The following is a 10,786-nucleotide window of genomic DNA, read 5'->3' as shown; positions in this document are numbered from 1 at the left end:
GAGGCTCTGGGGCCTTGGAGGAAGTTGTCATGGGCAGATGATGAGTAGTACTGGGGTGGGACCCCAAAGGGAGGCCTCTGGACGCTCAAGGTCTAGAGTGTTCAGACCGAGACAGGGATAGCACAGTTGAGACTCTGCCCAGGTGGGCCGCAGGTGGGAGCTGGATATGCAGCCAGCACCATTGGCCACTTGGTCAGTGAGGGAATACCAACCACCACAGCCTAAGAGGAAGCCCTTTATCTGGGTGGATGGGGACCCACGTGAGTGCGGCTGGGCTGGGGATCAGGCAGCCCGGAATCTATGGCTTGGGGTGTCCCCATGTAAGGCTGGCACTCAGGGAGTTTGGTCGGCATGGGCTCCACAGTGCCTAGCAAGCAGGGGCGCAAGAGAAAGGGACATGGAGAGCATGGCTCCAGGGCACACAGAAGGAAGCAGGGGTTCCCCAGGAGCTGATGTCACACATCCAACACACGTCACACATTCAACCAGTCTGATGAGTAGTTTTTTAAAAAGAGGAATGGATTTCTCTTTTTGATTGGGTTGTTTGCTCAAGAATGCAGACAATGTGGGTTTAGGTTTCAGAAAGCTCTGGACCCACTCTGAAATTCTTGGGGATGGAAAAAGGGGGAGAGACTGCCTATTTGCTGGGGTCCATGCCCCACATGAGCAGAGCAGCTGAAAGATCCAGCCCCAGCTCCCAGGGTGTTGCTGCAGGTACCCACCAGCCTCCTGAACCCTCAGGGTCACAGAGCGTGAGCACCAGTGTGGCTGCAACTGTTTGTTTATTCAAAATGTGCAAAGCTGAACATGCAAGTGCAAATCTAACTTAGGAGATCTGCCAGCGGCCCCAAGGTGGCCATGCCTGGATGTCCTGCATGGCCGAGAAGCATCTGGCCTCAGACCAGTCGTAGGGTCTGAAGAGCCGAGGGCTTGGAGGGGCTACTGGAGACTCCTCACCTAGAAGCCAAAATATCTTGCTAAAGAAGAAAGCAAAAATCATGGTGGGTCTTAGAGCAGGGAGGGGGTGACAGAAACTATGCCTCCCTCTGGGGCTCCTTGGGGTGGGGTGGGATGTGACAAAGGCAGGCTGGGGGGCTGGACTCAAAGCCTGTTGGCCTGCAAGGAAGGGCCCTTTACCTCTTGGGAGGGGGTGTGGATCCTAGGGGAACCCTAAGGGATCCCAGAGCCTGGAATAGAGAGGCCCAGAGGATCCCAACTGGATTAACCATGGCCAGAATCAGTGGGAACTCAGTGTCACAGCATCTCTGCCACCAGGGCTAGTGGTCAGGCTGTGGGCAGGGCCCAGGCTGAGTCAACAGCCTGAGATGGCATTAAAGGGCCCTTTTGGCTCACCTGGCTGGGCCTTGGGGACTTTTTGGACCTCAGATGCCTGACGTGGCTGAGACATGCTTTTAAGGGGGCTCAAAGGGAGCTGGGATCTCTGGCACTATTGGGTACAGGCCAAGGGCAGTTTCTACGGGGGATTCTCCAGGGACACCTAAGTCATTAGAAGCCACTAAATAAGCAGGGGTGGGTACTGCAGCCATCACTGTTGTGCGGGAGAGGACCTGGAACGTCACTGCCACAAGTCACCGGCCGCTGCCCCGTTGTCATTCTCATGGAACTTGTGCAGGTGATCGGCAAACCTGTGGGGCACAGAAACCTTTGCTGTGGCTGAGTGTAAAAAAGGAAAGAAGTGCGTGTGTGTGTGTGTAGGGGCATGAAGACCTCTGGGGGGTGTGCATCATGTGACAGACTGGGGGCTGGTGGGGGGCTGTGGGATGCACCAGAGTGGGGGGCAATGGTGGAGGGCTGGGGGCACAGGGAACAGAGGCGGAGCTCAGTGGTGCTGGGGGGCTCAGTGTAGGGCCGTGGTAGGGCTCGGTGGGCATCCTCACTTCTTGGCGCAGAAGGTAGCACAGTCCCTCTCCACGCTCTCGCTCCACGCCAGCTTGTAGAGCACCTGAGCAGGGAGAGACATCATGAGCTGCCTGACCTGCCTCATGGCCACTCCTGCAGCCCACCTGCAGCCCCTGGGCCTGGCCTCCCTGCACTACAAGGTTCTCGTGGCCCAGCCCCCAGGGCAGGTGGGCCTTAGAAATGCTCAGTGCCTGCCTGTTTCACACATGGTCAGACAGGCCTGGACATAGAGGTGCCATCCCTGACATTTCTGGGCATACCACTGCCAGGGCAAGGACCCGCTGGGCCCTGGGGTCAGAGTGGGAGCCCAGGCTAGCCATGCAGGGGCCATGTTGAGTGTGGCCTCGCTGGGGCAGGGTTCCTGAGGCTGGAGCCCTGCATAGGTGAGCCCTGGACTCCCCTGACAGGCATCACGAGGTCTCTGCATGTGCTGTGCCCAATAACTGGAATGTCTACCTGCACCTGAGAAGATTCAGTTCAAGATGTCCTTTCTTTGTGCAGCCCACCTGGCTGTCCCTTAGTAAAGTTAGACTCTTTCCCACCTGCCTCAGACTCCCACAGCGGCCCTTCCCTCCACCACGCCCCTCTAGGACAGGGCCCTGGATGGAGTCAGCCGGGCCTCTTCCAAGGAGTGGCAGGGCTGCTGCCCCTTGGCTGTCATCCCCAGGGTGGGCTGAGGCCCTTGAAGGGGAGAGAAGTGGCCAGGAGCAGACAGGAGGGCTTGGGGATGGCCTGGGTGCCAAGCCACAGTACCAGGGTCGCTTCTGCCCCTGGAGGTCAGGGGAGCTTGTTGAATGCATCCCTGGCTGCCCACGTGGACACTCACCAGGAAGACCAAGCAATGCAGGAACAGTGTGTAGAAGAAGCCAATGGTGCGTGCCATCTTGTTGGAGAGAACCAGGCGTCCCTGGTGAGCAAGCAGAGTGTGGAGGGGGGATGCGGCAGGCCTTGCTTCACTCACTTCTGCAAGGCTGCCCAGAGGGGGCCCCAGGGCAAGGGGGGGAAGGGCAGGCAGCTGGCTCCCATTCCACTGCACAGGCCAGGAACTTGGGCTACAGGAATTCTAAAGAATGGCACCCCTGCAGTGCGATTCCAGAACCTACCATGAATGGAGCTACAAGAGGAGCTGTCCCCGAGGGGAGGGACCCTGTTCTTGGTCCCACACTCACTCTTGGTAGGGCCTGTGTGGAGTCCCTGGGGTCCCTGGGGCTTCTCCAGACTAGGCTGGATGGCAGGTGACGAGGTGGCCTGTCAGGGCTGGTGTCTCTGACAGAGCTCAGGCCTGTCTCAGGTGGGCACCGAGGAGGGACTCACCATGCTGAGTGTAGCCTTGTCCCAGGGGCTCAGGCTCAGGTACTTCCGCTGCCGCTCCTGAGGTGGGAGGGACAATGAGAAGAGGATCCCAAGGGTCCCCACAGACCCGACTCCCTGCAGGAAGGAACTCTGACCCACTGTTCCTGCAGAACCCCAGGGGGCTGCCAGTGTCCTCCCTGGTGCCCAGTCCTACTCAGTGTGACGTCCCAGACTCCTTCCCTGGATAGCTGCCTCCTGCCCTCTGGGGTAGCCCATTCACCTTATGGGGAAGTCTTTACAGGCAGGCCTTTGCAGCCTGAGAGGTGGGGGAGGGGAGTTTCAAGGAGGCGGGGCTACTGCAGGTCACCTGACACAGGAGCTCTTTGCCTGTCTGAGGGTCCTCCCCAGAGTGTGCACGTGGTTTTATCCCATTCGATGTCACACACCCTCACACAGCCATCAGGCAGGTGTTCCTGGCATTCTGGATCTGCCTGGGTTGGAACCTGGGACTTCATGGCACCAAAGTGGGTGTGCAGGCTGCCCTGGTGTCTGGTGCATGAGGGGTGCAGTGTGAAGCTGGGCCTGGGTGAACAGACCAGGGCTGGCGGAGTGGGGAGTGAGCAAAGGCCGAGGCCAGCTGAGTGGGTAGGTTCTCCGGGCTTCCCTGCCCGGCCTTGCCTGGCGGCCGGGTTCACTCACCCGCTTGCTGAAGGAGGAGAAGGGGTCCAGGCGCTCCTCATACTGGGATGAGTACCGCAGCTCTGTGTCATCGCTGCTACTGCCCTGTGTGGGGAGAGCGGAGAGGCCAGTCATGGGGGCCCAACACGAAGGCTTGGGCCGAGGGATAGCAGGCTGGCAGGATCTCAAGGGAGCCTCAGTTTCCTCCTCAGCACAGCGGAGGTGGGGAACGGGGCGCCAGTGACAGCGTGAAGATGGCTGGTGCCTTGTGTCCATGGGCATTGTCCAGGGTCTGAGGTCTCCCACGGGCTCAGAGCCACAGTGCTTCAGGGCAGGTAGGGGGAACTAAGGCCCAGACAGGGGCTAGAATATATAAGACAGATATGGCTGGCCCCCTGCAAGAAGGTCGGTGTGGAGGGGGTTCGCTGGGAGTGTGTAGGGTGGCTGTGGGGTGCAGGTAGATATCCAAAAGATGAGAGAACCGCCCCCCCCCCAAGCCAGCCACCTAGTATTACTGGTTTGCAGCGTCTGGGCGCCCTCTGGTGGCTGGAGAATGGCTCCGACGGGTGGAATGTAGGGCTAGTGGTGGAGGGTCCTGTGCTAAGGAGGCCCCCCACCATAAGCGTCACTGGTCCCCACCCTTGTACCACACAGAAGGGTTTCCTCACACAAGGTGATCCCCTGTGAGGCCTGGGGGCTAAGAGAAGCCAGGGGGGCAGCCCTCGGGGCCCAGAAAGAAGTGAGTAGGTTTCTGGTATGGTTTTAAAAAAAAAAGTAAGTTTAAAACATACAGATTCCCCAGGGCCTGTCCTGAATTCCTGAATGCTCAATACCCCTGGCATGAAATTCCCACATTCTGGGGTCAGCTAGTGGATCACCCCATTTCACAGGAGTGTCACCTAGTCTCATGGGCCTGGGTCCGTGACCCTTGCCTTTTGGTGTACCTCACCACCTCCTGGCTGGTTCTGATGAATGAACCTGTACCAGGGCCCCACTGTGGGGGCCTCTTAGGGAGGACAGCTGGCAGACAGAGGGCGCTGGATGGCTTCTGGAGGGGGATGGCCCAGCACTGCCCAATAGGTCACTGGCCCTGCCTGAAACTGGGGAGGGCACTCACCCGGCCGGGGTAGCTCTGCAGAAATTTGATCTTCTCGAAGAGCTTGATGTTGTCTGCGCGCAGGCTGTCCAGCTCACTCTGCAGGGCTTGGATGGTGTGCTGGGCCATGCGGTTCTCCTGTAGGCAGGCAGGTGAGCGGGTGGGCAAGCAGGCAGGGCCAGCCGTGGAGGGGACAGGGGATACGCCTCCCTGCTGGCACAGGTACTGCTCTGTCTACGTGGAGACCCTTCTTTGCCTATGGCCTTCTCCTTGACCTTCTAGGTTCTGCTCACAGCTGCCAACTCTGGGAAGTCCCCCTGCTCCTGCTGTGACCCCCACCTCAGGCAAAAGTCACAGTTCTTGGGTCAGGTTTCTTCATGTATTATTTATGGTATTATCAGCTTTTAAAAAAAGTTATTATCAAGATATAATTCATATCACGTAAATATCACCAGTTGTAAGTGTACAATTCAGTTTGTTTTAGTGTCTTCACAATGTTACACAACTATCCCCACCATCTAATTCCAGGATATGTCATCACCTCAAGAAGAAACCCCAAACCTGTCAGCAGTCCCTCCCCATTCCCCCGTCCCCTACCCCCTGGCAACCACCAATCTACTTTCTGTTTCTATGGATTTGCCTATTCTGGACACTTCATGTAAATGGAATCATACACTATGTGATTTTAATGTTTGCCAATCTAGGGGCAAGTTGAAATGGGATCTTATTTTTTAATTTATTCAAATGCTTAAATAGGTGTTTTCTTCACACTGTTAAAAATTCAAACAGGACTAAAAAAGACATGATAATATCATGATTCATCCAAAAATTAAACACAGGATTACCAAATGATTCAGTAATTCCACTTCTGGGGATATACCCCACAGAACTGAAAACAAGTTCTTGAAGAAATGTTTGTACACCCATGTTCATGAGTATTATTCACAATAGTCAAAAAGGTGGGAACAACCCAAGTGTCCATTGACAAACGGATGGATAAACAACATGTGGGCTATCCATACACTAGAATATGACTCAGCCATAAAAGAAGGAAATCCTGACACACCCACAACATGGATGAACCTTGAAGACATTAAGCTAAATGAAAACCAGTCACAAAGACAAATACTGATTCCACTTATATGAGGTATCTAGAACAGTCAAATTCATAAAGAAAGGAAAATGGTGGTCGCCAGGGCTTGCGGGGAGTGGGGAATGGGGAGTAAGTGTTTAATGAGAATAGAGTTTCAGGATGTTGAAAAGAGTTCTGGAGATGGATGGTGGTACATGCAACAACGTGAATGTACTTAATGCCACTGAACTGTACACTTAAAAATGGTTAAGAAGGTAAATTTTATGTGTGTTTCACCACAAATTTTTAAAAGCACACGATAAAAAAATCTACATTTTTAAAGCAAAAGGTAGAATCCTTCCTGTGGGGACAGAGCCAGGAGTGCAGTTCCAGGCTCTCGGCCTCACATGGACAGATGCTGGCTCAGGTAGTAAATGGCCATTAACTGTGATTGGATGGCCATCAGCTGTGGCTAGTTGGCCGTCAGCTGTAACCAGTGAGCCATTGGCCACTAATATAACTGCTGTGGTTACACTAGCGGCAAATAGGGGCTAGCAAGCAGATGGTGGCTGAGCTAGCAAGAGCGGATTGCAGTTCGCAGGGCGGATTGCAGTTAGCAAGTGAGGTTGGTTGGTTGGTTGGCAGAGAAGTGGATGGCAGGTTGCGGATCGTGTGGCTCCTGCTTCCTGTGTCTCCAACCCAGCCGCCAGCGAGAATATACTGGTATGACTCCCCTATCTATGGCTCCATGGGTGTTCCTTTTTGGCCTCACCATGTCCTGCGTTCTTATGTGGGGAGCGGGACTAGAGACCCTGCATGACACCCTGCATGACACTTCCTTACTTTTCCTCTCCCACTTAATCTATTTTGAACGCCTTCTTTTAAGCATTCCACAGTGTGGCTGCCCCCAGTCCCCGATGGCATGTGTGTTCCCAGTCCTCTGCTGTGCAGGCAGCTGTGAGGGCAGCACCCCTGACTGTCCCCCATTTGAAGCCTCTGGAGTCCAGGTCACAGAGGGTCTCATTGGATCTGGCCCACTCTTGTCACTGAACCAGCACTGGGCCTGGCCCACCGTGGGTGCTCAGCGAATGTCTGCTTTCCCCATTCTGAGCCTGGAAACCCCATAGAGGGATCTGGGAGTTTGGAGAGGAAGGATCTAGAAATTCTGTCTTCAGCTCAAGCAGTGGCTCTTTGAGAAGGATGGAAACTTTCTGGCTCCTGCTCCCCATGGGAGAGTGACCACGGGGTCCTGGGCTAGCTCTGTGGGATGGGGGTCAGTCGAGTGCCCAAGGCCAGGATGCTCCCGGTCCGTCACCAGGCCCTCCGCACTCTGGATCCAGTGTCCCCTCCCTCTGTGGGGATGCCCTGCAGGCTTTAAAAGAAACAGCGTCCTCCTGCTTCTTTTACTCTGTCCCTGACTCTCTCTCGTCTTCGTTCCCCACCCTTCTAGGACCACAGCCACCTGGCTGGTGCTGGGGTCACCATCGTGCGGCAACAACGCCCACATTGTCGCACCTCATATTAACGGCCAAGACACACGTGGACTGGTCCCCTTCCCCCCGGCGCCCTCCAGGAAGGCCACCAGACCCCACAGAGACCCTCAACCTCTCTAGACTGTTCATCTTTATCTAGCGCAACGACTGCCTCTCCGACCTGCACCTCTGGTTCTCCAAGTTTCCCCCGATTTACGTTTCTTCCTGGATCACGGTGGCCACTCCCCAGACATCTTCCCAGACCAGCCTTCCTGAGTGATCCTTCTTATCCTCCACCCCCTGCTTAAATCCTTTGTGGGTGCCTCAGCCTGGCTGTAGGGCACTCACCTGGCAACTCTGTCTTCTCACTGCAGCCCTGGAATGACCTGCACTCCCTTCTGGCTAGTTGGCCCCCTTTCTCTGTCCACTTAGTCTCCTCTACCTTGGGCATCTGATTCTTCTTTCAAAGCCCAGTGTGACACAACCTCCTCCAGGAAGCCCTCCTTGATGACACAGAACAAATCTAATCCCACTGCATTTGATGGTCTGTGACACATCTTTCTCCCCTAAGCCTGTGTGTCCCACACTGTGTCCTCAGATCCAAGAAGTGTAGGGGAGGTTAGCACAACACTCACAGCCTCTAGCTCCTGGTTCCGGGCCCGGAAACGTTCCCTCTGGCTGGAGATGATGGAGAGCAGAGAGTCTACCTGGCCCTCGGGGAGGGTGCCACTGGCTGGTGCTGAGGGTCCTAGGAGGTAGGGGAGAGTGGCTTGGGTAGCAGGAGTCAGAGCCTAGCAGTGAGCCCTCAGGTTGGGTGGCCCCACCCCGAGGGAGCTCTGGCCAAGTGCCATGGGGTGGAAGGCACAGTGTCTGACTGAGCACAAGGTACTGAGAGGTCGGGGAATGGGAAGGGGGGCCCGGGGAACAGGGTGGGGGGTGTGGCATGAGAATAGGGGCCTTGGGAGGGGAGGTCCTGCCCAAACTGTCTCAGAGTCAGGCCCCAAAGCCCCCTCCTGTTACTCTGTATTTGGATCAAGGACCCGCGCATCTGTCAGACTGGGCCCCCAGCTCCAAGGGAAGAAAGGGTATATTGAGGGCACTGGGAAGCCATGAATACCCCCACTCCCCAGATTCCGGCCTCAACACCCAAGGAGGCTGCCTCCCCTCCAGCGCTGGGAGCTCTCTGGCTGCATTTGCATGCCAAGGCCTCCCTGGGGAACTGACCACCACCCACCAGCCCGCTATAGGCCACTGGCAGGATTGAGGGCATCAAGGCCCCAAAGTGTGGGGAGGTATCAGGCTAATGCCTAGAAGGACAAGGCGGGGGCTCACCCCTATTTAATGTTGTTGCTGCACAGCTGGGGGGAGCGCCCTGACCTTCTCTGTGTGGGGGGGTGCTCTTTAGAGACGATGGCTCTGGCTGTGCTACCTCTTCTCCCTTCCCCACCCCTGCTGGGCCCATCGCTGTCCCAGTGGGCAGTTCGGCTCCTCCTCACCATAGAATAGAGCAGTGGCCTCCTTGATGGGCTCTGGGATCTTCTCCAGGCCGTGCTCAGCTGCACCCTGCAGATGAGAGAAAGAAGTAGGGGACGGACCTCCACATGCGCCATTGAACACACCCTTTCAAGGTGCCAAGCAAATGGAAGGCAAGGAGCAGTTGGGATAGCCTGGCTGCAGGACAGGCACTGCGGTGGCCATAGCAGGGCCTGGAGAGGGTGTCTTGCATGGGCCACCAAAGAGAAGGCAGGACCCTGAATTCACCCCGAGGCTAGAGCACAGTGGTGGGGCTCTCACCCAGCCACTCCATCCTCACGGCCAGCAGAGATTGGGTGACCCTGGCCCTCCCAACCAGCCTGCTGCATACCCTGGGCCAGCCCTGGTTCTCTCCCTAAGCCCCATTTCTTCATCTATACAATGAGGGGGAGATGTGACGACCTTCAAGGGCTCTTTGGGTTCCAGCCTCCCATGATCTTGAGGCCTCAGGTCCTCTTGCTGGGAGCTGGGTGGGTAATCCGGGTCTTGCTTCTGCCCAGAGCTCCCAGGGCAGAGGTCCAAGCCAGTGCCTGGACACGATGGTTTATGCCAGCTCGAGGAAGCCTGCCTCTCTGGCTGGTGGCCTGGCATCCCAAATTGGGCCTTCAGGGTGAAGTTAGCAGGCAAAACCCAGAGGAAGTCCTAAGTAGGGGCAGGGGCAGGGGCAGGGAGGGGGCAGAGGGAGGGCTCACCTCGGCGTCAGGCCGCTGGATGGATTGGATGGTGCTGAGGTCCTGCTCCAGGCGGGCGATCAGCTCCCTCTGCTCAGCCGCTGTGGCCATGGCCTCGGTAACATGGGCCTGCAGCTCTGCGCAGCGCCCTGTAGCCAAAGGAAGACGTGCCCATCAGAGGGAGCCTGGTGGGACCGGTGGTGCCTTTTCCCCTCCTCTGCCTCTCCAACCACCAATTCAGTAAGCGGGAGCCCGGGGAGCCGTAGTAGCGTGCTAGCTACGTCCTCTCCACCTTCCATTGCCCCAAGGACCATCACTGGAGCTGCCAGCAGGGTCAGGGGCACTCCTGGCGCTCCCAAGAGCTCTCTATGCTCCTGGTAGGGGCAGGAGCCCAGGTCAGGGATTTAGGAGAAGTGGGTCCATCCTGGCTCTGCCGTGACCAGCCGGGTGAGCCTGGCCAGCCCCCTTCCCTCTCCAGGCCCCACTTTGCCTCTGTCCACCGGGACAAGGAGGTTGAATGCAATGAGCACCAGGTTTTTCCAGGCCCTGGGTCAATGACCAGAGGGGGCTCAGGGGTAGCAGTGGTGGGGAAAAGTACAGGAGGTGCAGTGGGGTGGTGGTGGGGAGCAGGCTTCCTTCAGACCCAGCAGGGGGAGGGGGAGTGAGGGGTCCCATCCCTGGAGCTGACACCGTAGCCCCCCCACCCAACAGGCTCCAGTGTAGTGGTGGTAATGAGGTGGGGATGGGAATCTTGTGACCCATAGCTCTGTCCCTCTCTCCCCCATCCAAGTGCCAGGTGTATTTACCACAAAGCAAATCCAAAATAATTCTGTGTGGAGACATTCCTGCCCCTTTGGAAGGTGGGAGATCTTAGGGAGTTTCCCAGCCCAGATTGAGAGCCTCCAGTAGCCGCTGGCAGGGAGGCCGGTGGTGGCCTGGGAGCCGGGCACACTGACGTTTGAGGCCTGGCCCTACTCCTGGTTGGCTGTGTGACTCTGGGCAGATGAATTGCCTTGTCTGGGCCTCATTTGTAAAATGGTGACAACAAACC

General features: G+C 56.8%; 1 protein-coding gene across 3 annotated transcripts in view; it reads right to left on the bottom strand.

Moving 5' to 3' along the window:
• Positions 1-763: 763 nt before the first annotated feature.
• The window catches only part of CUX1 (cut like homeobox 1), a 346,923-nt gene continuing 336,900 nt past the window's right edge, over positions 764-10,786 (bottom strand). For all 3 annotated transcript variants that reach the window (XM_074328379.1, XM_074328380.1, XM_019752712.2), the window contains exons 15-23: positions 9,757-9,884; positions 9,028-9,094; positions 8,167-8,279; positions 5,009-5,125; positions 3,913-3,996; positions 3,235-3,291; positions 2,747-2,827; positions 1,899-1,963; positions 764-1,646 (exon numbers count right to left, since the gene is read on the bottom strand). In XM_074328379.1, the coding sequence (XP_074184480.1) occupies positions 1,577-1,646; positions 1,899-1,963; positions 2,747-2,827; positions 3,235-3,291; positions 3,913-3,996; positions 5,009-5,125; positions 8,167-8,279; positions 9,028-9,094; positions 9,757-9,884 (782 nt within the window). In that variant the 3' untranslated portion in view covers positions 764-1,576. The remainder of the gene's footprint in view (positions 1,647-1,898; positions 1,964-2,746; positions 2,828-3,234; positions 3,292-3,912; positions 3,997-5,008; positions 5,126-8,166; positions 8,280-9,027; positions 9,095-9,756; positions 9,885-10,786) is intronic.

This window comes from Rhinolophus sinicus, linkage group LG03 (genome assembly GCF_036562045.2).
Source record: "Rhinolophus sinicus isolate RSC01 linkage group LG03, ASM3656204v1, whole genome shotgun sequence".
Lineage (NCBI taxonomy): Eukaryota > Metazoa > Chordata > Mammalia > Chiroptera > Rhinolophidae > Rhinolophus > Rhinolophus sinicus.
The sequence above is the reverse complement of the archived record's forward strand: the minus strand, read 5'-3'. Positions and strand labels throughout refer to the sequence as shown.